Genomic DNA, 27,258 nt, shown 5'->3' with positions numbered 1-27,258 from the left:
TAAAAAATCAGAAATACCAGAGCGGGGATCTTAAGTTCAGGAATTTCAAAATCTTCACATAAAATACAGCCAAAGGAGAGAGGAAGAAAATGGAAGAAAGGAGTCAGATAACCTAGTTTCTATTAAATGTGATATTTGAGATTATGAGTGAGAATTAATTATGCTGTCTATTCCCTAAAATACAACAAACCAGCTGTGCTTGGATCCTGATTTGTATAAACCGCTTTTTTTTTTTTTTTTTTTTTTTTTACAACACTCATTTTCGAGACAGACAGAGCAGGAGCAGGGGAGGGGCAGAGAGAGAGGGAAACACAGAATCTGAAGCAGGCTCTAGGCTCTGAGCTGTCAGCACAGAGCCCGACATGGGGTTCGGACCATGAACTGTGAGATCATGAGCTAAGCAGAAGCCAGACACTTAACTGAGCTATCCAGGTGCCCCCTTCCAACCCAATTTTTTTTTTTTTAAGTTTTAGGCCCAGCCTGGGCTTGAACTCATGACCCTGGAATCAAGTCACATACTCTACCTACTGAACCACCTAGGCGACCCTGTGTAAACTATCCTTTAAAAGACTTGATATTTTAGGGGTGCCTGGGTGGCTCAGTTGGTTAAGCATCTGACTCTTGGTTTCGGCTCAGGTCACGATCTCACAGTTCATGGGTTCAAGCAGCACTGGGATCCTCTCTCTCTACCCCTCCTATGCTCTCTCTCTCAAAATAACTCAAAATAAAATATAAAAAATAAAAGACTTGGTATTTTATTTTGAAACAAGGTTAGACTTCCAAAAATAGTACACATTCCTCATATGCCCTTCCCTCAGCTTCCCCAAATATTAATTAACACCATCTACAGCCATAACACAATGATCAAAACCAGGAAATTGACATTGCTATTAACTAATCTACAGATCATCCTCAAATTAAACCGATTATCCTAATATCCTTTTCCTGGGATCCAATCCAACATCCACATTTCATTTAGTTGTCATGTGTCCTTAAGTTTCTTCCAATCTGGGACAGTTGAAGTCTCTCATGACCATGACATTTTGAAGAATACTGGTCACTTTCATTTGCAGAATGTCTCTCAATTAGGTCTGTCTGATGTTTCCTCCTGTTTAAGTCCAGGTTATGCTTTCTGTAAGGAATATCACTGAAATAATGCCGTGCCTCTCAGTGCATCATATCAGGAACAGATGTCAAAATGCTGATAGTGTATTAAACTTTGATCACTTGACTAATGTGGTACCTTACAGGTTTTCTCCAGTATAAAGTTACTATTTTCCCTTTGTAAATAATAAGTGTTTTGTGAGGAGACAAAAAGATATTTCAAGGAAATCTGATTATGGACTGAATTCAGATGCTAGCAAGGAATGATCTATTTTGTTAAGTGCGATAATAGCATTTGTGCTTACAAAAGAAAATATCCATATTTTTAAAGAGTATGTAGAGTGAGATTTACTTCTTAAAAATTCAGAAGAAAAGAGAGATCCAGAAATAAACATAAAATATGACAAAAACTTGACAATTATTAAATCTGGGAGAAAAGTATATGAAGATTCATTCTATTCGTCTTTTTACCTATGTGTATAAGTTTGAAACTTTACTATGAGGCCATTATGGAAGATAAGGGGACAATCTAAACCAACTGGAGGGGATATCACGACTTGGAAGTGAAGGAAAAATGACAAAAGAGAGAGCATTTCTAGATGGTGTATGTTGATTTCATCAATGTAGAAACATCACAAATCCAATTAAGACTTAACTGAGGAAAAAGCATTTGAAACAGTGTTAACACTAGAAGGTATCTGAATTCTATTGGAGGAAGAACAAAACTTATATTAGCTCTAGCTTTTATAAAAGCCTTTCTGATTTACAAAGTACTTTGCAGGTGGGTAGGCAGGCAGACTCTCTGCCCATCCCAACTACCATGCCTACTATGCAGATGGAGAAGCAGATCATGTGGCTGTTCGAGATCACGCTGCAGGTCGGTGCGGCCCAGCTGACAGCGGCAAAAATAGAAAAGGTCTGGCCCTGCACACAATGGCTTGTGTACCAGGCACCTACAAGGATAACCTGTCTGAATTAAATGCACGTTGTTTAGCAGAACTTTCTTAGGTATTTGGCAAATCCTACCTTCTCAAATATAAACACCTCATCCTTTACTCCTTTCTGAGCAATTAAGCCCTAAAACCAGTAGGTGGGGGCTGAGCAAGGCAAGTGTTCAGGATCGAATAAAACACTGAAGGATTCACCTCCTCGTAAAATACTTCTACCACCTTAGTAAAACAATCAAAGAGGACACCATCAGTAAGGTACCAACTGACAGGATGCACCACGAAGAACGCGGCACTTTAATGATATTTCTGTCAAAGATGCAGAACCTGAATTGAATCCTGAGTATTCAACTAGAAACTCAAACAGGGATATTCTAACAAACAAGTGGCCTCTAATTTCCAAATGCTTCAAAGTTGGGGTGCCTGGGTGACTCAGCTAAGCGTCTGACTCCTGATTTTGGCTCAGGTCATGATCTCACAGTTCGTGAGTTTCTAAGTCCCATTTTGGGCTCTGTGCTGACAGCAGAGCCTGCTGAGGATTCTCTCCCTCTCTGCCACTTGCCTGTTCACTCTCTCTCTCTCAAAATAAATAAACTTTTAAGAAAAAAAAAAGCTTCAAGGTCATAAAAATCTAGGAAAGACAGAAAAGCTGTTCCAGATTGAAGATCTGGCACAGGACAACTAAATGCAGCATACAGTTCTCAAATGCATCGTCTGCTATAATGACACTGGATCAACTGAAGAGACCTAAATATGATCTGTAGATCATCAGACGGTAGTTAATTAGTGTTAATTTCCTGTCTTTGATGGCTATACACTGGTTCTGTAAGAACGTCAAAGTTCAAAAGTATCTACTCTTTGATACTTTTCCTTTGTAGAGGTGGAGTCTAATTTCCCTCCAACTGAGTGTGGGCTGAACTTGGAGACTCACTTCTAACAAAACAAAATTGAAGCGACTAACTTCAAAGATAGTCATGGACTATACTCAAACTCTATTGCTCTCTCAAATCACTTGCACCAGGAGAACTCTGCTTCCAGGGTGAGGACAAATAAACAAATGAGAGGTCTATGGAGAGGCCCACATGGTGAGGATCTAAGGGCATCCTGTCAAAGTGACATGAGTGAGCCATCTTGGAAATAAATCCTCCAGCCTCTCAAGTCCTGAGAGACAGCAGGCGCATCTAAGAGCCTGACCTCAGCTGCATGAATTCTCCTGAGCCAGACCACAAAGCCAAGCTGCTCTGATTCCCAACCCTCAAAAACCATAGGAGATAATGAACATTTGTAGTCTTAGATTTCTAAGTTTTATGGCAATTTGTCACACAGTACTAAATAACAGAAGGATAAAGTCCTTGCCTGGAAATACACAATCAAGTTCTCAAAAACCAGAGGGCATCATGGCAACTTATTCTCAAGTGGTTCAGAAAAAGTTTGGTACTGTTCTTACAGGTCCCCCCCCACCTTTTTAGTATTTATTTACTTTTGAGAGAAGAAGACAGAGACAGAGCATAAGCAGTAGAGGGGCAGAGAGACGGAGACACAGAATCCGAAGCAGGCTCCAGGCTCCGAGCTGTCAGCACAGAGCCCAATGCGGGGCTCAAACTCATGAACCGTGAGATCATGACCTGAGCTGAAGTTGGAGGCTTAACCAATTGAGACACCCAGGTGCCCTTAAATACTGAGGTATTTATTGGTGGATAATATGCTATTTAGAACTTGCATTAAGGGGCATGTGGGTGGCTTAGTTGGATAAGTGTTCGACTTTGGCTCAGGTCATGATCTCACGGTTTATGGGTTCAAGCCCCGCGACGGGTTCTGTGCTGACAGTTCGGAGCCTGGAATCTGCTTCAGAATCTGTATCTCTCTCTCTGCCCCTCCCTGCTTGTGCTGTCTCATTCGCAATCAAGAATAAAAAAAAAAAAAGAACTTGCGTTAATACTCTAGAAAAACAAAGACAAAATTCATGAGGTACATTTGTCTAAAAGTAGTGAGTTTATTTTTTTTAAGTAGTGAGTGTATTTAAATTCACTTTCACATTCTAAAGGATAATGAAGGCTATTCTGAATAAATCATGTCATTAAAAGAGTTACTGAACATTAAGGAGTTTTTGTATGACAAAAGTCATAAAATCGAACAACTGACAAACTAGTAGGAGAAAATGTTCACAATATATACCACAAAAGGCCAATATCTCTAGTATATTAAGGACAGATAATTCAAAACAAAATGATTCTTAAACAGCAAAAAGTGTTCCAATTCAAGGAACCAAATTAAACAGCACTGAGGTACCATTTCTCCCTATGAGACTTAGGTTAAAGAAGGTTAAAACACAGGGCAACACATTGTGAGGCTATGGGGACGTAAACACTCTACACTTCTTCTTTTTTTAAAAAAATTTTTGGGAGGGGATGGAGAGAAACAGAGTACAAGCAGAGAGGGGCAGAGAAAGAGGTAGACAGAATTGGAAGCAGGTTCCAGGCTCTGAGCTGTCAGCACAGAGCCTGACGTGGGGCTCGAACTCATGAACCGCAAGATCATGACCTGAGCTGAAGTTGAACACTCAACTGAGACACCTGGGCGCCCCTACACTCTACACTTCTGATGGGAATACAAATTCATACAACCTTCTGAAGGGAAATTTGGCAATGATAGCAAAACCATATATATATTTGCTTAACTTTTGCTCTAGCAATTCTACTTCTGGAATCATACCAGCAAAATACAAAAACACACATGCTCATCGTTATTCACTGTCTTTTTGTGATTGCAAAATACTGGAAACAATCTAAGTGCCCACAGAATGGCTGAATAAACTATATACATCCACATAATAGAGAATCATGAAGCTAAAAACATAGAAAACAATTAGAATGATCTCTTTAGGGGCGCTTGGGTAGCTCAGTTGGCTAAGCGTCCAACTTCGTCTCAGGTCATGATCTCAGTTCATGGGTTTGAGCCCCACATCAGGCTCTGTGCTGACAGCTAGCTCAGAGCTTGGAGCCTGTCTTCGGTTCTGTGTCTCCCTCTCTCTTTGACCCTCCCCTGCTCACGCTCTCTTTCTCTCAAAAATAAATAAAAACATTTAAAAAAATTTTTAAAAAGATGACTTCAAAGACACCTAGAACTTAAAAAATAAAAAGAATGATCTCTTCAAAGTGCTGTGGAGTAATGGCATGAAGCAAAATGCAAGAGTATCGTATGCTGCCTTCCATGTATGAAAAAAAGAGATAAAAGGAAATCTACATCTATCTGCTTATCTGTGCAGAAGAGACACAGCAAAGGTGAACTAGAAACCAGAGACTGGTTACCTATAAAGGGCGGGTGAGGGAGAACAGAGGGGGTGAGAAGAGCTTGCAGGGATGAAGAGTGAGTGATGCTTTTGTTAACCTTTCCGTTCCACTTTAACTCCTGGAACCACAGTAATGTACACATACCCTTCACATAACCCCCCTGAAACACACACACACACACACACACACACACACACACACACTCTCTCTCTCTCTCTCTCTCTCTCCCCTCTCCCCTGAAAGAGGCGGGAGAACCTAAAAACAGCATACACACACTAACAAATGAGCCTATTTTATAAATGAGAAACAGAAGCACACTGAAGGAGGTGTTGGAGAACAGAATGAATCTAAGTTACAGTAACTTGATGGGATACTGAGAGACTACAGACAAAGAGCTGAGCATAACCAAGGTGAGCTAGGTCAGATCGTTTAGGTTTCTCAGAGGCTAGCAATTCTGAAACTACACTACGTGCATGTGAGAAATGAACACGCAAGGGAATACACTGTAGAGTCAGGTTTCTCATGGCTGGAAAAAGAAGCGACAAGGAAGGAAAGATGGAGGGCCTGACTGGGAGCCAAGCTCTCAGCGCACTCAGTATAGCCCTGTATGCATATGCATCAGTTGGCATACATAGGATGTCCTACTTCTTCTGTCCACCAAGGGAGTCTAGGAGTGACACCCAGGGAGCATACCTAACACTTAAGTCTTTATTTCTGAACATCATTTTCCAACCAAAGGAATCAAAGCTCTTCAGAGAAATAGCAGACACTTGGCCTGGGACATGGAAAATACAAGATAAGCCAGGAACATTCTGTGATGCCAGAAAGTAAAGAAGTACTTAAAAAAAAAAAAAAAAAAAAAAAAAAAGATGAGGCTTATCTAAAAAACCTAGGAACTAATCAAAGACGCTCCCAAGAGCCAAAGCGGGAATAATCTGAGCAACTAGATAAAGTACACCCCAAGAGAATAAAATTAATATCTGGGTGCACACTGATATAAATAATCAAGTAAATAATAAATGGAGAAGGAAGAAATATAAAATCATTAGGCAAACACCATGTTAATAATCTTAATAATCACTGCAGGAAAGGTCCACTGAAGGTACTAAAATTAGTGAGCAAAACTTTATGAACAGAGTAAGCATCTTCAGAGGCGTCTGGGTGGCTCAGTCAGTTAAGCGTCCAGCTTCGGCTCAGGTCATGATCTCACGGTTCATGGGTTTGAGCCCCACGTCGGGCTCTGTGTTGACAGCTCAGAGCCTGGGGCCTGCTTCAGATTCTGTATCTCCCTCTCTCTCTGACCCTACCCTGATCAAGCTGCCTCTCTCTATCTCTCAAAACTAAATGAAAAACATTCAAAAAAAATTAAAAAATAAAAATAAAAATAGAGTAAGAGTCTTCCTCCAGATACGGATTAACATAACGGGCAAGAGAGAAAGCCACAGAAACCACCTTAACCAAATGATCACGGTCAACACAACTAATATGAAGACACAGCCACAGCATGACCCCCACGAGATGATTTAACAAGGTGTTCTTCCAAAATATGCATAGCCTCTGTCTAATCCTGAGAAAAAGTAGATAAACCCCCACTGAGGAACATGTGACAAACTCCCTGATTAACACACGTATTAACAGTGCCACGGTCATGGCCAAGACCAGCAAGGACTGAGGACCTGGGGAAGGCGGCAAGAGACTAAGAAACTGTGAGATCCTAGAAAAGAGGCTGTAGTGGGGAAACTAGTGAAATGTCAATGATGCTTCTTTAACAGCATCTAATAATGTTCACTTCCTGGTTTGGACAACTGCACTGTCAATCCTGTAAGATGTTTCCATTAGAAGTTTGAGGAGGGATATATTAAAACCATTACTTTTGTAACTTTAAGTTTAAAGTTAGTTCAAAATAGGGTGCCAGTCAGTTGAGCATGCACCTCCTGATCTTGGGGTTGAAAGTTTGGGCCCCACATTGGGTGTAGAAACTACTTAAAAAATAAAAAAATTAAAAAAAATAAAAAATAAATTCCAAATAAAAAGTTAAAAAAACCCACATATACATAAATGGCTAGAGCTGACAGGAAGAGGCAAACAAGGAAACCATTTCTTGCATGTTCCAGCTGAGTCTAGTTAGCACTAGGGGGCAGGGGGTGGAAACGGACTGCCATGTGTATCTAATTCTACACTGGACAAAGCTGAGGACAGTATTCAAAGTAACATCTGGGTCCAACATGAATGTATTTTTTTAAAGGTGTTTTTTTAAGTTTTTTGTGTTTGTTTTTGTTTTGAGAGAAGAAGAGAGAGAATCCCAAGCCCAGGCACATCCCCCTTCGCTCCCCCAACATGAGTATTAATACCTTACATACCTCGATCATGTAGGGCTAACAAAACCCGTTCATACAGGCAGGCTCTGTAAAGGTCTCCAGGAATAGGCTTTCCTGCCCAGCAGTCAAGTTCAAGCTTCTCAGGGTCAGGGGCATGGGGATCAGGCTCAGCTAGGATATACCGATAGCCATCTTTGTTAAACGGGTGTTCCAAGGGGTAGCCATGAGGGGGAAGGCGCTGAGCAGAAAACAAAGGGTCACTGCAGAAAGGAAAAAATAATATCAAGAAAAACTCCCTTAGCTCAAATGCCTTCAATTCTTAAAGAGGATCCTGCCCTCTGCAGGCACAACAGGGAAATGAAAAGGATTCACTCTTAAATGTAGCAAAGTAGGTTTGGTCAAATTAGTCTGTAGGAATACCTATGAAAAGGAAACAGTATATCATAGGGGAGAGTAAGGAAGATGGGGAACAGGGGCGATATCCTTTAATATGTTAATTATTAAAAACTAATGAACACAAACTCAGAGATAAGAGTAGGGGTACTTACTGTCTCGCCAATTTAAATAAGAAAAGACCAGGATTTATTGAACAAAGCCAAGGGAAGATACAAGAGGGCAGAGGCCCAAATATGTAGTAAAAGAGCTAAAGTTCAATACTGGGTCCACTCCTCCATCTATCCTTTCTTAAGACGTCTTAATAGAACTTTACTCCCCAGTGATCAGCCCCAGGGTGCTGCCCCAGAGCTCCTCTAACAAACATGTAAAATGGGATTCCTAGCCTGGGATTATTTTATCCCTCAAAGTGCTCAAGATTTGAGAAAAATGGATAGGCTTTTTAATCTCAGACACCTAAGCTACTGCAGAGTATAGCTCTGCTCCCTCTGATGGGCTGTGCCAGCACCAAAGAACGGTCTAAGGGTGGTGAGTGCCAGGGGGTGTTCTGCCCACCTCCGGGCCTTCTTGGTGGTCCCTGTGGTCCCTCCATCTTGCTGTTTGCGCTTCGCTCCTCTTCCTTTTCCACTGCTTCCTGCGGCAATTCCCCCTTTGAAGAGAAGGCAGATCACTTTCAATGAGCTGTCCTAGAAGTTCATGTGGATGTGGAAATTCCATGGTGACTAACACTCCTGACGTGCATTTGTGTAACACCAGACACAGGAGGATTTCCTTCCTGAAAGCCTATTGGGGTTTCTCCCTGATTCCGAAAGATCGGCTGAGGGTCTCACAGCTCAGAACACTGGGTTCTGGCAGTAAGCTCAAATGAACCTGGCACTGATGACACCCATGTTCTACATTCAACCTTCCTTTCCGAATGGACTGCAACAACTGGCACACTCTCTGAGGATGTGACACAAATGCATTTTCACTCATTCAGACACCCAGTCTAAAAACATTGCAAGGATAAAATTTTTTTCCACCCAAATCAATACAAACATCCATAAAAAATATCCTCACTCTAAGTAGATGTTCACTCACTTGAACTATGCAGGATATATTCCATAAACATAATAAAGGCACAGGATCTGCTAAAGCACTTAACTTGAATATCCAACAAGACAGAGGTACAGAAAACATAGAAACAGAAACGAAGATACTGAAAAGGTGTTTCTCTCCAGTGCTGCTAGTTATCTATCCACTCTAGTTGTTCATGACCCACGTAGAAAGGCTTTAAATTTAGTAGGCAACTTTAACAATTATTAAGATTGTGTCAATGCATAAAATTCAGGTTAGACTAACCTAGCTTGTGGAATTAAGAGTATCAATAGACAATTGATGTATTTTATACAAAAAATAATTTAGCGACATACTAAGGCCACAAGGAACACTACCTAGTGACTTCTGAAATAGGTACTTTGAAGTTTTTGTCCAGTTCTGTCTTTCCTCTCAATTTGCTTTTCTGTCTGCCAGAAAATGTCCCTGGACTGCAGGAAAACACCTTTATGGTAACAACTGCATAGAGTACTGTATCTTAATTTGGGGCAAGCTTGGAAATTCTCAGCAGTTCTGCTGGAATAAAAAGGATCAAGACATTGAGAGCAAGTCATATTCTGCATATACAGGACCAGACGATGCAGAACGTCCTTCGTGAACACACCATGTATTATTCCTATTTTTCATAAAAAGGTTTAATGTTAGCACTGTTGCATTATCAATTTGAGTTTGTGTTACCTTAAAAAAACTATTAATCTCTTACTGTTATTTGTATTTTAATTAATTTAAAAGAGAAGTTTTAGATCCATCTTGAACAAAACGAGCTATATTCAGGGACTGCTGGCCATGTTAGGCAGAATATGACAACGTACAAGCTTTTACTACTAACATTCAAATGAACTATGGTTTCATATCAAGTGCTATTGCCACCATTTTCACAATGCTTTAAAATTTTAATTTAGTTTTAGCTTCTACCACAACTCAGCAGAAAGCATTTTCCAAACCACATAATACTTAAGTCTGAGAGGATGGAAGAAGACAGAGGAGGAATTCACCTCCAAAAGAGGCTCCACCTGTAAGAACAGAAGTGGCACCATGTATTCGTCACATTTTAACAATTAAAAGGGCAAAAATGGTGTAAAAAGATAAACAATACAGTTAGCTTTTTCCAACCCATCTTAGAATATTAGTAACAGTGGAAATGATTACACATTTAAGATGCTTCTGCACCAAAGGACAAGTTAATGTCGCCAACTGTTAGATGAACAGCTGGCTGCCTCCCGGCTACCCCAACCTTTATTAGATTACCATTAGTAATGAGGTCCATTCCTGTCACTAGATGGGTCACTAACCGAAAAACATCTACAGCCAGTGATCAGTACAGAAACGTTGTCATGGGAATAAGCTGAAGTTTCAGGGCAAGAACAATTAGAAGATGGGCGTAGGAAGTCTGTTAAGTTAACAGTTGAATTAGGAGTAAGGGAGAACAAACGAATCTACACTGGGTGTCAGTGATAAGGATACAGATGGGGAGTCTAAGATAAACATAGCAAATCTGACCTCAAACCTGTACTTTGTTTTATGCTAAATCTGTTTCACTTAAGACCAAACTGTGGTGTAAAGGGACAAAAAGTTCTCCACTACCATCTGTCAAATCTTTGGCTAGCTTCCCAAAACTGAGTTTTGGACTTTAAAGCATCTTTGTAAATAGCTAGTTAAGAGTCAACCCAAAGGATGCCCAATTCTAGGCATATTTGGATCCAACAGCTTACAAATATTTCATCGAGACATCTGAACACTTACCATTTAGATTCCCGCTTGTAGACACAGCACTGCTTTGTTTTTGGTTGTCATAAGAAGGACCAATGTTACTAAGATCCTAGAGGGAAAAATATTCAATTATAAAGGAAGGTCATATAATCAAACCTATCTGGCAATGCTCAAAAAACCCAGGAAATTCCAGTAGAATGTGAATCAAAACGGACAATTCTAAGAAGCCTGAAATGTACAGGGTTCCAAACCTGGATGTTCAGAGATCAGCAAGTAACATGTGTGAGGAGGCCACGTGTAAGGATCGAAGTGTTAACAGTGAATTGGGAGCAGGGATGTTGGAGCAGGAGATGGCAAACAGGAATGCCTAAGACCTATTTTCTCAGCCTCCTGTGGGAATTCAGGCCCACTATAATCAGATCTCATCTGAGAAGAAAAGATAGAAATATGAATTTCTGCTGCCAGCACATTAACAAATGCTTGACTCGTCTACCTTATGAAAACTCTGGCTAACCTGACTGATGCCCATGAGCCTGTTCTGTAGGCATTGCCTGACTGTGGACAAGGCTAGCCAAGACCAGAGTACACAGGAAATTCCTGCAACTGTAAAAGAAGGCACCAGGAGTGAACAAAAGTAACCTCTGTGAGGACACGCCCCAAGATTCCTCTACCCCACTTCATCATCCTTTATGCTGCCATTTTTTGACCACGTGTCCCATGAAGAGGCTTGATTCCTTAATGTGAAGGCCCAGAAAGGAGGACACCTCCTTTTGTCTCTATATCCAACCAACATGCTCCATTCAACCTACATGCCACCCCATGACATCCTGACTCGTATTGTTAAAGACACCCAACTCCTACCCTTTGGGAGGGGTCCCTGAGTGGCTCAGTCAGTTGAGTGTCTGACTTTGGCTCAGGTCATGATCTTGCAGTCCAACTCCTACCCTTTGGGAAGCCCAATTTTCTCCCGTCTCCTTGCTTGGCACCTTGCAATAAAACCCTTTTTCTCTGCTACAAAACTGCTGTCAGTGTTTGGCATACTGTGTATCATCGGGCAATGGGTCCTCATATAGTAACATTTCTATGTGAAACCTTGAATTTTCAATGCTGGCAGATCAAACATTACAAGGCATGGCTGAAAGATTTGGCCTTCTGAGATGCCAAATGTGTCCCCAGCCATTAAACAGAGGAGAAATTTTCTTTTTCCTCATGTTATACAGATACACAAATTCTTGACCACAAAATTTTCTTAATAACAAATGTTTTTTTTTTAATAACAAATGTTTTTAAGAGTAAAGCTTGAAGGGCACCTGGGTGGCTCAGTTAGTTGGTTGGGCATCCAGCTTCGGCTCAGGTCATGATCTCACGGCTTGTGGGTTTAAGCCCCGCTTCGGGCTCTGTGCTGACAGCTCAGAGACTATAGCCTATAGCCTGCTTCAGATTCTGCGTCTACCTCTCTCTGTCCCTCCCCTGCTCATGGACTCTCTCTCTCAAAAATAAACATTAAAAAAAAATGTTTAAAAAGAAAGTAAAATTTGAGATGGAAAGAAAATTAGAAATTACTTGGCACAGCCTATTTATGTTATGGGTGAGGAAATTAAAGTTAAAAAAGATAAAAATGATATGCAAAAGGTTGTAACATTAAAGGGAAGAACCACAACTAAAACACTAGTCTCCTGGTTTAAGGAGAGGGCTTTCCCCCACAACACATGGCAAGAATTCCTTATGTGGGGCCCCCGTCAGAGGCCTGGAATGGCCACGACAAATGGCCAAATGCGAACAAAACCCAATTCTGTCTCCAAATCAAAAGGGGAATATAAAGTACCTGATCCAAAAGTCCAAATTTGGGGTAATCTTCTTCTGGGTCCTTACTTCCGGGATCAGGATGTTCCTTTACTAAGAATACATCTCTTTCTTTACTCTGAAAGGAAGCAGTATTTTAGCGTTATTGGAAATTTTATATTTCAGAGTAGTACCGAATACATGATCAGCCAGAAACTCCAATTTCTAAGTGTAATCTCCCCAAATGACAGTATTACTTTTCCCACTGATTAGAAAATACATGACCATCAAAAAGTTCAAACACAGAAACTTGAAGAAATGAAAGCCAGAGTCCTCTGGAATCCTCCCCCATCCCTCTACCTCACAGAGAGAAGCACGGGTAACGGCCTGCTGTGGGCTTCTTCCCAGGAGCTCTCTTTATTTCTCAGGACAATAATGTTTAGAACAGTGTTATCTGTTTCTGTTTTTAAATCAAAGGAAAAAATAGTCTGCAATGTCAATATAAAAGTATACTTGCAAAAGCACAGTGGACAAAGGTTTCAGTGTCGTGTATAAAACGACGCTGATGTTCACTTCAGACACAACTTTGTGATTGTATGAAAACTATGAAACTTTACAATCAGGGATACCTCACTCTCCAAGATTTAACACTAAGTTGTTTTCGTTTTTTTAGTCATCACGCTATTTAGGTGAGACTAAAACAAATTTAATACTTACAAAGAACACGGATTTTCGAAATGTCAAGTCTGATCATTTTGGTCTACTCACCATTGTTTTAACAATGTTATTTGGCCAGGTCATTTTCCCAGGTCTCTGTCTGGTTGTCATGCACTCCCAGTATTTATCAATAAATGGTATGATATCCTAATTTTTAAAACAAAATATATTAAGATTTCTATAGTTGCTTTCAAAGTTATACTCACAAAAAAGGAAAGAAAACTGCAGCATTTTCAAAGAGCTTGTCAGAATCAAGAGAAAAATCCGTATTTAGTCTTTTCATGATTAAACAAATACATAATTGCATGCAAACAACATATACATTGTGAAGAATTTCAAATAAGCATATCCAAGTCCTAGCCACAGAGGGCTTACAATCCAGTCGGAGGGAAAGACCCACCCTATTCTCTTGGGTGCCATTTGGACAATGACTCCCAAGTGATTCTCTCTCGTGAGCTCCTGTTTTACCTGCTTCCAAAATCTCTATGTGGTCATCCCAAAGGCACCTCAAACTTGTTACAAAACTAAACTTTGTATCTCATCTCACAAATATGCTCTGCAGATCTGTATTCTTGCTCTTAATGCTCAGAATCACCTACCACCCAGAATATCACCTACCACCTAGAATCACAAACTAGAAACCAAGGGTGTCATCCTTGATTCTTCTCTTGGGCACAACCGTCACATCTAAACTAACACCAAATGAATTTTAAGATTTCAGAAAATTTCTCACCCATCAGGCCTCTTTTCTATCCCCACCGATCTGATTATGGTTCTCACCAGTTCTTACTGACACGACAACTATCTGAGCCTGACCTTGACATCGACCTCCCCTGACTCTTGCCATTCTGCCAAAGTCCACCAGAGTTAGAGTCTACCACCACCATCTTCCACCGCTTAGTTCTGTGAAAACCAAATCTTTACCAAAAGGAACTATTTGGGGTGCCTGACTGCCTCCGTCAGTGGAGTATGTAGCTCTTGATCCCAGGGGTGTAAATTCAAGACCCATGTCAGATGTAGAGTTTACTTAAAAAAAAAAAAAAAAGTATTAAAGTAAAAAGATAAAAGGAACCAGAGTTGAATCAGGGAAAGCAGAAGTGAAATCTGAATATTCTGTTGTTCCAGAAAGTAAGCAAGAGGTCAAAAACTGATAAGGACATATCAAAAAGTATTAGGCATCAGACTGAATGGGGCTACACTGATCAAATCTGAGCACCAGAAATAAGAAATCCACAAACTGGGGCACCTGGGTGGGTCAGCTGGTTAAGTTTCTAGTCCAACTCCTGAGTTGGACTCAGGTCATAATCTCAGTTTGTGACATCAGCCCTGAGTCAGGCTCTGTGCAGAGTGTGCGGCCTGCTTGGCATTCTCTCTCTCTTTTTCTCTGCCTCCTCACCTCTCTCTCTCCCCCTCCCCCTGCCCCCTCCCCCCCAATTCTCTCTCAAACACAAACTTAAAAAAAAAATTCACAAATCTGCAGGGATACTTAAAGGAAAACTCTGTTTACAGAAGATTTCAAGTAATAAACGTGTTCTTTTTCACAACGACCACTCTACCGCCTGATTCGGGCTAGGATAATCAGTGGTTGCTAAAACCACTTCGTGAAGGGGACTGAACAAGACATTCACACAACCTCAACACACCACCACACAGACTGCTTAATAATTACAAAGAGAAAAGGTCCCTTTACAATGGAGAAACCTGGTAGATACCTCCTCTTTACCCGAGTAATCAAATTTAAGGTCATTAATAATAAAACAGAGCAATATTTTATTCCTCCTGATGTGATACAAGGAAAAACATACACTATATCCTAAACTATCTACATGATATTCTTGCCAAAAATGTTGAACCTGAAGTTGATCATAAGGAAACAATTAGTTAAATGCAAACTGAGGAGAATCATGCCAAACAACTGTCTAGGCTCCTTAAAATCTTAAATGTCAGAGCAGACTAGGGTGCCTGGCTGGCTCAGTTGGAGAAACACACAACTCTTGATCTCAGGGCCATGAGCCCCATGTTGGGTGTAGAGATTACTTAAATAGATAAACTTTATAAAGAAATAAGTAAGTAAATAAATGTCATAGCAGACCAAAAAAAACAAAGTAAAATAAATTCTGGAACCGTTTCAGATTAAAGACAAAAAAGACATTACAGGGGCGCCTGGCTGGCTTGGTCAGTAGAGCATGCAACTCTTGATCTCAGGGTTGTGATTTCCAGCCTCATGTTGGGTGTGGAACCTACCTAAAAAAAAAAAAAAAAAAAAAAAAAAAAAAAAAGGGCGAGAGAGCAAGAGAGACATTATGACTAAACGTAATGTGCTATCTTTGCCTGGATCCTGGATAGAGAAAAAAAGCTATGAAGGATATTAAAATGATAATTAACCATGAAAAAATATAATTATATACTTTAAATAAAAAATAAACACTACATATTAGACAGTAGTATTACATCAATATTAAGTTTCCTGAGTATGATAACTGTATTGTGGTTATGAGAAAATACTGGGTATAGTATTCAGTTTAGTCTCCTACAACTTGGGAAGAAAACAGAGATATGGGGAGATACATTAAAGCAAATGCAGTAACATATTAATACCTGGCAAATTTAGGAAAAGAATTAACAGATGTTCACTGTACTACCTGAATTTTTCTAAGTTTGAGATTTTCAAAGTAAGAATTGGGCGGCGGGGGACAAGAAGAAAGCCAAGTCTAAGCATAGCACATCTCTACTGCAGGAATAAAAAGGGGGTGAGAGGGCTGTTTGACTACTACAGTCTGCAGGATTAAGTCCTAACTTCTATTCAGTAAAAAAGCCCTTGTAGGTCTGATCCCAACTATATTGGTCTCACCATACACCTTATGCCAATGTTTTTCAAACTGTAGATTACAATCAATTAGTAGGTTATAAAATTGTGGGGCACCTGGGTGGCTCAGTCGGTTAAGCCTCCAACTTCAGCTCAGGTCATGATCTCACATTCGTGGGTTCGAGCCCCGCGTCAGGCTCTGTGCTGACAGCTCAGAGACTGGAGCCTGCTTCTGATTCTGTGTCTCCCTCTCTCTCTGCCCCTCCCCGCTCATGCTCGGTCTCTCTCCGTCTCAAAAATAAATAAAACATTAAAAAAAAATTTTTTTTAACCAATTTTGTAAGTCAAAACTAGCACTGACTAGGATAGAAAATAACAGAATGCAGAGGAAAAAGACGGGAGGGTAAGTACTGGTGAAAAAAAATTTAACTTTATGCTGAAAGAGAGTGTGCACACACACATGAATAAGGGAGAGGCAGTGAGAGGGAGAGAGAGAAACCCAAGCAGGCCCTGCGCTGTCAGATGGTGGGCTCAATCTCATGGACCATAACTCACAGACTGTGAGAGCATGACCTCAGTGGAGATCAAGAATCAGATGTGTAACTAACTGAGTCACCTAGGCACCCGTTTGGTGAAATTTTTGTTTTGATTTTGCTTATTTACTTCTTAAGGTTTTGTTTTATTTTTATATTTTTTGAATCAGAAGTAGAGAGAATCCATGCTGCCAGGGCGGAGCCCGATGTGGGGCTCGATCTCACGATGACATCATGACCTGAGCTGAAATCAAGAGTCAGACGCTTAACCAACTAAGCCACCAGGTGCCTCTGAAGATTTTAAGTAATTTCTTAAAATGGCGCTTGAACTCACAACCCCAAGTCAAGTATGCACTACTGACTGAGCAAGTCAAGTGTCCCTTGTTTCAGTTTAAATGAAAGTGGGCAGGGATGAGTGCAAACTAGGCACAATGTAAACGCCATTGTTCTAAAATTTACTTAATTTTCATATTTTCTTACCGTGAATCACAGTAGGAAAGACTCATGGGTGGGCCAATCATGTAATTTTGAGTCCTGACTTTAGTTGTGTGGTTTTGCAGTTTAATAACAGAGGATAATTCTTTTCAATAAAAGGCATGTAAAAACTTACACTCTTCCCTCTGACAAATCTGTAATAATCATCAATAAAAATTGTTAAGCTGGGCTGAGAAGGTTCACCTCAAGATCTGATTTTTTTTTTCTGTTTAAGTTTATTTTTGAGTAATCTCTATGCCCAATGTGGGGCTCGAACTCAAGACCCTGAGATCAAGAGTCGCATGTTCTACTGACTGAGCCAGCCAGGTACCCCCTCAAGATCTGATTTTTTTTTTAAGTTTGAGAGAGAGAGAGAGACAGCACTGGTAGGGGAAGGGCAGAGAGAGAGAATCCGAAGCAGGCTGTCAGCGTGGACCCTGATATAGGGCCCTAACTCATGAAATTGTGAGATCATGACCTGAGCTGAAACCAAGAGTCAGACACTTAACCAACTGAGCCACCCAGGTGTTCCAAAATCTGATTATTGAGGGACAGATGCTTCTTTGATTCTATAAAGCCAACCAAAACTATCTAAAGATTCCCCCAACTAACAGCTAAGCCAAATGATATAATGTGCACATACTGGGAAGTTAGTAAATCACATGACATCAGTAACAACCACTGAATCTATAGTTATACACTCATAAAAATTGGGGGCAAAGTACTCATTGTTAAAAAGAATATTTTAGGGGCGCCTGGGTGGCTCAGTCGGTTAAGCCTCCGCTTCGGCTCAGGTCAGATCTCACGTTTGTGGGTTCGAGCCCCGCGTCAGGCTCTGTGCTGACAGCTAGCTCAGAGCGTGGAGCCTGCTTTCGGTTCTGTGTCTCCTTCTCTCTCTGCCCCTCCCCCTCTCATGCTCTGTCTCTCTCTGTCTCAAAAATAAATAAAACATTTAAAAAAAAGTATATTTTAGAAGTTCCACCGATTCTTTGGCATAATTGTGATTACACTGATTTCTTCTCTACCTTATCTTTGGAGAACATGGTTTTTGGATGTTCATCTTGTGTTCGGGACTGCCAAGTTAGGTTGGCCAAAGCACTAAGGCACATTTCTTTCAAGTCTGTTAAAAACAAAAAGGAAGAAAAAATTATCTATAGTACTATATCCATGTTACCTAAAGGATATTCAACTAGGTGGTCCACAAATTAACAATTACAGCAGCAAAAAGAACACAAGAGTCATGATTTGACCTGAAATGGACCATAGCCATTATTTGGAGCTAAACCCCAACGTAACTTCTCCTGGCTACCAGGCAGGAGTTCCCTGATCCTAAGCCCAAATCTCTTTTCCTTCAGCCACCCAGAAGACAATTCTGCAGCACTCCTGAGTTTGTTCTTACTTGCTTGCTTCCGGAGGAAATAGGTATTCCCGCTGTGATGGCACACATTGCAGTGAAAACTATAGTTGGTCATGAAAGGCAGACAGGATCTGCAGAACAGCCAGATTAAAAAATTAGTGAACTTCTAAATACACATTTCTTTACAATAAGTTAACGTACTGAATCCACAGGGATCCCTTCCCTGCAGTGAAGGTAATAATGTTAATATATTAGTATATTATTAAAACTTTAAAAGCTCACCAAAACCAAACAGGGCTTCTGTTTTTACAAATACCTGGATTCTTCTGTTAAAACATTTAATAAGATATTATCTACCAGAGTAGATAATTCGGCAACAGGAAGGTTATATCACTGGTACCTTGTCCAAGCTAGTTTAATATAGTATCTGAGCACCTAAGAAGAGTACACAAAGTCGGTAGTGGAAGACAGAGTAGCCTCCTTAAATATCATTACATTCAAATATCTGTGTGTAGGGGCACCTGGGTGGATTAGTTGGTTAAGTGTCCGACTTCGGCTCAGGTTATGATCTCACGGTTTGTGGGTTCGAGCCCCACGTCAGGCTCTGTGCTGACAGCTAGCACAGAGCCTGGAGCCTGTCTTCACATTCTGTGTCTCCCTCTCTCTCTAACCCTCCCCTACTCATGCTGTCTCTCTCTCTCTCAAAAATAAATAAAAACATTAAAAAAATAAAAAAAACCCCAAAACCCCCCACAAATATCTGTGTGTAAATTATATTTAAATATATACAGCTCTATAAATGTTTGCATGTAAATTACACTTAATCGTAAATACTCTTTAAAGGACCAATATAACTGCTGGAAAGGGCAGACAGAAGATATGACAAGATTAATTAAAAATGTAAATAATTATTCAAGAAAACAACACATCAAAAGTCACAAAATATTACTTGTCTCAATACCAAAAGAATCCTACAGATAATTAGTCCAGGAGAGTTTCAAGGATTCAAGTAGTGACTTCAGATTTAAGAATTAGAAAAGATTTTTGGAGAATGTAAGTTATGAACTGGATTTGGGAAGAGGAGTTGGTTTTCTTTTCTCTAAGTGAACTATACACCGAGATGAGAAAGGCCAACGAGGGGCCAGAGGGCAAACTGCTATAAACAGGTCTGTCCCAGAGAGGGGATTGGGGGGGGGGGGGAAGGCTTGAAAGGTAGGAAGTGCAAGGAGTCAGGTGCAGTTGGGTTTTTTCTGTGGGTAATGGGAACTCCTTGAAGGGGAAGGGGCAAGGTTAAAATTCTTAATGACAGGATGGGTCTTTAGGAAGAGATTAGAAAAAGCAAATGTAGGGGCATTTGGGTGGCTCAGGTGGTTAAGCATCAGACTCTTGATTTCAACTCACATCATAATCTCATGGTTTGTGAGGTTGAGCCCTGAGTTGGGTTCTGCACTGGCAGAACTCCCTCTCTCTCAGCCCCTCTCCTGCTTAAAAAAAAAAGGATGTTCTTTGTTATTTACGTGTTTTGCAAATATTTTCTCCCTGCCTAGAATGCATCTTTTTGTTTTCTCATTTTTGTCTCTGTAATTTTTTTCAAGTTTATTTATTTTGAGAGAGAAAAGGAGCACAAGTGCATAAGCAGGGAAGCCCGAAGGTAGGGACTTGAACTCCGCAACCGTGAAATCATGACTGGAACTGGCCGATCCCACATAAGACGCTTTTGCAGCAGTTCCAGCAGAAAGTAATGGTCTCACCTGGTGAGATAAGGAAAACAAAAAGGACAAGCCCATGTACAGGAAGAGAAAAAACTGGTAAAGCTTGATGACTGATTAGATTGGAGGGCAGGAAGTGAAAGGAGTTCTAACTACTAAGACTACTTGTATCACAAAGATAGAATCTCCTCAGAAGTGAGTTTGGGGACAAGTGAAAACTTGTCTGTGTAAGAACACGAATCTGAACCAAACAGACACCATGACAGGCTTTAAGTTTCCCCTCAGAACTAGAAGGCCTAAGTTTCCTTTTCCCCAAAACTATCAGGCAGTTACACATTGCCTAGAGCAGGAGAGACCACCTTGCGGTATCCAATCAGGAAAGGCCAGCTACCTCTCCCCACATTCCTTAAGGTGAGGCCTGCAGATAGGAACTTTAGATAGGATCCTGTTACCTAATGTTAAAGTTAACCCATTAGTCGTGAACAAGACCCTGGACTCGCTCTGTAATTGGTTAATTTCAAAACTACTCTATAAATTTTTTTTAATGTTTTATTTATTTTTGATACAGAGAGAGACAAGAGCATGAGAGGGGGAGGGGCAGAGAGAGAAGGAGACACAGAACAGGAAGCAGGCTTCAGGCTCTGAACTAGCTGTCAGCACAGAGCCCGATGCGGGGCTCGAACCTACGACCGTGAGATCTGACCTGAGCCGAAGCCGGAGGCTTAACCAACTGAGCCACCCAGGCGCCCCTCAAAACTACTCTAAATATTGTGATTGGGTCCCGCCCAAAGCAACGAACGCTCTAAACAAAATGTATGGTTAAAGTTACTGCCAATGCTATTATACAATAATGATTGGATCGCTGTATCTATGTCACAATTTCTTGTAACTCCCCCTTCCCTAACCCCATATAAACCCTACTCATCCCTTGTTCGGGGCTCTCAGCACGGATCCACTGTGCTGGTGAAGTCTGTGAGCCCAGAGTTTAGGCCCCGGCGAGCCTAAGCCCGTAATAATAAAGCCCTTTGCCTTTACATGCGTGCCTCAGTCTCCCTGGTGGTCTCTGGCCGTTGAGGATACTGCGATTTGGGCATTACATCTGTACTGTATAAGGGGACCTTACTCTTCTTTTTTTAATTAAAAAAAAAAAGTTTATTTATTTTTGAGGAGGGGGAGAGGTGGGGAGAGGAGGGGCAAAGAGAGAGGAAGACACAGAACGGAAGCAGGCTCTGAGCTGTCAGCATAAGAGCCCCAAGCTGGGCCTGAACTCATGGAACCATGAGATCATGACCTGAGCTGAAGTCGGATGCTTAATCGAATGAGCTACCCAGACGCCCCAGGAGACCTTAGCCTTAAAAAGGAGAAAGTAATAGAAAAATTCAAGACTAGTTTAAGTTGTAAAAGAAGAAATCAACATAAAAGCAAGTTTATCTGGACTCAACTGAAACTTGCTTTACGTATCCTCAAAGAGAAGGTTCCCAAGTGTGTCTGTTGCCACCACTCAAGAAATTAAGAAACATTCTTGTGAATGTTAAGATTGAATTCCCTTGCCTTTACCTTGCTCTTGAACCCTTTATTCAACAGCCCACTGTGATAAAAATCACCTACAGAAAGTAAAGCCAGAAACTAGAGATGAAGAAATATAATTATTAATTCAAATATAATTAGGGATTCACCACAGCCCTTTTCCTACCCTGACTAGCTCACTTCCTCCATCTCAGCTGTGAAAGGCAATCTGTCCACCTAGTTGGGCTTTAGGTATAACTTCTCACGCAAATTCAGGTACAAACTGGTTTCTACCAAAACTCTGAACTGTGGTTTGATTCTTACCTAGATCACCCCAAGTTAGCTCTCAGGTAAATTTCCTTTCCTAGGCTCTGTCTATCCAAATAAATTCTCTTTGGCCAAAGTGGCCTGATTTTAGTTAGGTCTTACCTAAGTGCTCACCTTTGGTTATCTTGCATATTTTCCCTACAGATCTTTCCAACAAAATCTATTCTTTCTTCCAGATCCTTCCCTAGTTTTTTTTTTTTTAAACATTGTATCCTAGGTCACCAATCACATGTTAATTAGAACATTAGCATTTGTAAAGTCCATTACAACTTTTTAACTAGAAAGCATACAATGAATTATAAAAGAAGGCCTCACCCAAGGAAGAATTTCAGAATAATGCAGCCTTATTTTGAGGCAGTCTCAACTAAAATTCACTTGCACAATATGGTTCACAAAAGACACCAAAGAGAGCCAGCAGTACAACTATTTCCATAGACAGTGGGTCAATATCGAGCACTTGCTAGCTGTTGGCTGGCTCCCTACAGTAAAGCAAAAATCCACTTACTCTCAGTCGATCATAAAGTGATTCTGATTCATTAAACGAGGTAAAAGATAGGAAATATGTTCTTCTGAGAAGTGAACACAGAATACTTAAACGAGGTGAGTTTAAAGCCAAATGGGAAGAAAAGGATGGCTCAAGCATGAAGAGGCACTGGTCATCTCAAATTTCTGACAACAGGCTTTGTCCACCATATATATCAACCCTCTTCCCAAAATCCGTAACACCAAATACAACATTTAAATAATACTGTCCCACAACTGTTTATAATAATGCTTCGTAATTGCATGGCTTTGTCTCCCCACCAGGCTCTAAGCTCAAAGCAGGGAGAATACCTATTTTTGTACCTATTAGGGCTTGGCTCACAACAGAGAACACATTTAGATTATTAAAACAATTCTTGATTACAAATCCTACTATTCACTGAACATGGGTTAGAAAACATAGGAAACAACAGGATTTTATATTTGCCTACAAACTATTATTCAACTGTTGAACACAAAGATTTTACAAAGCGATTCTTAAAAAGACAACAAAAAATACTCACGAGGTATCTATGCCAAAGGTGTCCGCTGTGAACCATTTTGTACATATGCCACACTGCAGCTCTACCTCTCCCAACTGTCGGCCATTCTCTTCATCCACGGAGCCCGCCTGAGTATCCATCACCTCTGAGGTATCCCCAGCACCTTCCTGTGTCCACAGATCAATTAATCAGGTCAGTTGGCCCTACTGCATTTGACTCACTTAAAAAAAAAATCGGGCGCCAGGGTGGCTCAGCTGGTTAAGCATCAGACTTCAGCTCAGGTCATGATCTCACAGTCTTCAGGTTTGAGACGTGAGCCGGGGGCTCTGTGCTGGCAGCTCAAAGTCTGGAGCCTGCTTCGGATTCTGTCTCCCTCTGTCTCTCTCTCTATCCCTCCCCGTCTCATGCTCTGTCTCAAAACAAACATTAAAAAATTTTTTCTTATTTTTTATTTCTTTTAAGTTTTTTAAATGTTTTATTTAGTTTTGAGACAGAGACAGAGCATGAGAGGGGGAGGGGCAGAGAGAGAGGAGACACAGAATCTGAAGCAGCTGGAGACGCTGAGCTGTCATCACAGGGCCCAACGCCAGGCTCCAACCCATGAACCGGAGATCATGATCTGAGCCAAAGTCGGAGGTTTAACCGACTGAGCCACCCAGGCGCCCCTAAAAATTAAACAAACAAACAAAAAAACTATCTTGCCTTGCATACATCCAGAAAGAAATACTTACTAGTGTATCTTTTCCATTAGAGGATTCAGTCTCCAAACCACCACCTACATCAACTGAATTTGCATCCCTAGAAGAGAATGGAAGCACTCAAGTAAGAAATTTCAAGGGAAACAAACCTCAAAACTCCTATGCCTAAAGATAACTACAGCTGAACATCACACTCCCACAGCTTTTTCAACTAAGCCTATTCTCAGCCTGGGTGCCCAGGTTAGGAAGAATATGACCAAGACAGACGCAGGCCCACAGGGCAGAGGGAAGCCTAATCTGTCCTTCAGACCAATCTACTTGAGATGTAATTAGTCCTGGGGGGAGATTTGCATAGATGCAGCTCTCCCACTCCGCTTTCAGAGGAATCGGTTACTTCTTCCAGTCCAGCAATGCAAAGTATTTCTTCTCTGGATATCTGAGGGATTCCTGCTAGAAGAGTGAACTACTGGTGCCCTCAAGAGCCTGAGAGAAAACAACAACCTTGACTCTCTTGAACCGCGAAAGGTAAGGAAAGGGGCGTAGATACAGTCCAGCGGGGAGGGAGAAGGGGACGGGCCAAGGGGCGGGCGGGACTACAGTCCTGGAGGGGGGTGGGGGAAGTAGAGCGGATGACTGCCGGGCCTAGGTTCGGAGGGGGCGAGCAGGACAGTTCCCGGGAGCTACATGATCCCAGGAGTCGGCCTCCCTCTCAGTGTCCGCCTTGGGCTACAGGACGTCTCACCCGCTTTCTGCCTCTCCAGAACCGGGTTCTGCAGCTGGAGCAACAGATGTTCCTTCTCCTGCTGGGGCAGTTGCCACCGCTACCACCGGTTTTGTCTCCCCTTCTTCTGCCACTGTTGCATTTGCGGCCGCTGATGGGCCGGGTCCTGCATCCACTCCAGGTCCCGGTCCGGTTCCCGCCGCCGCCATCACTGCCGCCTCCCAGAGTTCTCGCGAGAATACGATCTCCGTCTCGCGTGATTTGCTGAATGGCCTTGTAATCTTCAAACAGTAAACGCGCTTGGCGGGTCCACCGCCTGCCTTGAGGAATGGGCCCTCCAGGCCCACTTTAAGGTCGGGCATGCGGAGGCAGGCGGGGTCTCGGGATTTGGACTGCTACTCCCGGAGCCAGGTGAAGGTGTAGGAGGCGAAGTACTAGTTTGCTTTCCTCAGGGCTGGATGTTCTGCACTTTCGTGGTCAGCACTGGAAATCACAGCGCAGACGAGGTGCCTTGAGAGAGCGCTGGGTGCCTACGGACTGTGAAGGTTGTGGTGTGCAATGCAAACGTTCCTCACCATTAAATGTAGGAAACGTCATCTACAAACACTAGCACTCACTGTCCAGGCCCAGAAGCAATTCGTTAACTGCCCTGGTGATCTGCCACTTTGAGCACGTTTTCAAGTGGCTATCTAGTCTAGAAGGTATGGCTGCAGAGCCCCAGCTACATAGGTGAGGACAGGAGAAGGTATGTGGATGGAACATCCCGGCGGAAGACGTAAACAGCAACGTGTTTTAAAAGCTGCCAGACACTTAATATTGTAAGAGAAGGAAAATGAAGCCCGAGTTAGGAAGTCAGGTGCTGGAGTACTTTCCAGTTGAGAGAAGATTGGCCTCAGGAAGGAACAGGTAGCGACCAAAGGTAAGAACTAGAGGACTCAATGCTGAAATTGGTAGCTGAAACCATTGGAATCGAATCATTCAAACTCAAGAATATAAATCTTCAGAAGGATTCAGGCCAGGAGAATTTTCAGGAAGTCAGTGTGTATATCCTAATTTTTACAAAGTTGCCTGATAACACACTTTTCTCCTGATTTATAAAAGAAAGGCATACCTCTCTCCAAATCTGAATCAAATCTTACTATGATGTCTTGCCCAAGGGTGTACAAACCTATGGGACACCAGACACAAGAACAATTGGAAGTATGTAAATATTTGGATTTCCTAATTGGTTCCCAATTATTTGTTTTCAACACAATTGAAGGGGGACCTGAGTTACCAGCTCATAGATTATTTTAAAAACTGACAGATTATTATTATTTTTAAAATTTTTATATACTTAGTTTTGAGAGAGAGAGAGCACAGGTCAGGGAAGGATAGAGAAAGAGGGAGACACAGAATCTGAAGCAGGCTGCAGGCCTGAGCTACCCGGATGTCCCCCCAAAATTGATAGATTATTTTAAATTTTTAAATAATTATTTTAAAAGTGATGGGTGTGGGGCGCCTGGGTGGCTCAGTCGGTTAAGCATCCGGCCTCGACTCAGGTCATGATCTCACGGTTCGTGGGTTCGAGCCCTGCATCGGGCTCTGTGCTGACAGCTAGCTCAGAGCCTAGAACTGCCTCAGATTCTGTGTCTGCCTCTCTCTCTGACCCTCCCCTGCTCGTGCTGTCTCTCTCTGTCTCAAAAAAATAAATAAAAAACATTTTTAAAAAATTAAAAAAAATTAAAGTGATGGGTGAAATTTTAAGAAGAAACATTATAGTTTTCACAGATTCAAAATATCTCCTCCAAAATATTTATTCTAGTATTAAATGTTTTAACATACAGCCACAAAATCTATGATACTGCTTCCTCCACAAGGTAGAGCTTGAATCCCCCTCTCTTGCTGAGTGTGTGGGCTGAACTTAGTTACTTGTTTCTGAACAATAGAATGTAGAAAAGGAAAATAGTAAGTTTTACAGTAAAGAAACTGGCAGACACCACCTTAACCAAGTGGTCAAGGTTAACACCACCAGTAGTAAATCAGTTTGATATCATTTGCTCCTTTGATATGACGCATGAGAAGGACTTCATCTTTGTGGAATTCTTCCCCAAAATCCATAGCCCTAGTCTAATCAACAGAAAACAGCCAAATCCAAATTGAGACATTCCAGAAAATACTTAGCCAGTGCACCTCAAAACTTTTCACATCATTGGGGCACCTGGGTGGCTCAGTCGGTTAAGCGTCCGACTTCAGCTCAGGTCTTGATCTCACAGTCCATGGGTTGGAGCCCCACATCAGGCTCTGGGTTGACAGCTTAGAGCCTGGAGCCTGCTTCAGAATCTGTGTCTCCCTCTCTCTGTGCCTCTCACTTGCTCACTCTCTGCCTTTCTCTCTCTCTCAAAATAAATAAACATAAAAAATAAAATAAATAACAAAAAAAACTTTTCACATCATGAAAGACCTGAGAAACTCTGGAGGAGACAAGGAGATGACAATTATATGTAATGGATTCTGGATTGGAAAGGAACATTAGAGGGAAAAAATGGTGGAATCAATAATGTCTGTAGTTCATAGTATTACAGCAATGCTAATTTCTTAGTTCTGATCAATGTACCATGCTTCCAGATGTCAGCATTAGAGGAAGAGCTGGGTTAAGGCTATATGGGGGTACTCTTTGAACTATCTTTGTGACCCTTCTGTAAATCTAAAAGTAATTGAAAATTTAAATTAAAAAAATTCATGGTAGATCACAATGTGATTGGCA

The 27,258-nt window shown here is 41.4% G+C and overlaps 1 protein-coding gene across 3 annotated transcripts in view; it reads right to left on the bottom strand.

Annotated features, from left to right (window-relative positions):
• ASH2L (ASH2 like, histone lysine methyltransferase complex subunit) overlaps positions 1 to 24,736 on the bottom strand; it is a 31,132-nt gene extending 6,396 nt beyond the window's left edge. For 2 of the 3 annotated variants that reach the window (XM_029936164.1, XM_029936166.1), the window contains exons 1-11: positions 24,534 to 24,736; positions 23,825 to 23,891; positions 23,115 to 23,260; positions 18,569 to 18,657; positions 18,195 to 18,289; positions 13,408 to 13,503; positions 12,683 to 12,778; positions 10,891 to 10,966; positions 10,143 to 10,160; positions 8,608 to 8,701; positions 7,702 to 7,919 (exon numbers count right to left, since the gene is read on the bottom strand). In XM_029936164.1, coding sequence (XP_029792024.1) covers positions 7,702 to 7,919; positions 8,608 to 8,701; positions 10,143 to 10,160; positions 10,891 to 10,966; positions 12,683 to 12,778; positions 13,408 to 13,503; positions 18,195 to 18,289; positions 18,569 to 18,657; positions 23,115 to 23,260; positions 23,825 to 23,891; positions 24,534 to 24,721 — 1,183 coding nt within the window. In that variant the 5' untranslated portion in view covers positions 24,722 to 24,736. The remainder of the gene's footprint in view (positions 1 to 7,701; positions 7,920 to 8,607; positions 8,702 to 10,142; positions 10,161 to 10,890; positions 10,967 to 12,682; positions 12,779 to 13,407; positions 13,504 to 18,194; positions 18,290 to 18,568; positions 18,658 to 23,114; positions 23,261 to 23,824; positions 23,892 to 24,533) is intronic. The other variant, XM_029936165.1, reaches the window with a different exon arrangement.
• Between the last annotated feature and the right edge of the window lie 2,522 nt (positions 24,737 to 27,258).

This window comes from Suricata suricatta, chromosome 1 (assembly GCF_006229205.1).
Source record: "Suricata suricatta isolate VVHF042 chromosome 1, meerkat_22Aug2017_6uvM2_HiC, whole genome shotgun sequence".
In the NCBI taxonomy this organism is placed as follows: domain Eukaryota; kingdom Metazoa; phylum Chordata; class Mammalia; order Carnivora; family Herpestidae; genus Suricata; species Suricata suricatta.
The sequence above is the reverse complement of the archived record's forward strand: the minus strand, read 5'-3'. Positions and strand labels throughout refer to the sequence as shown.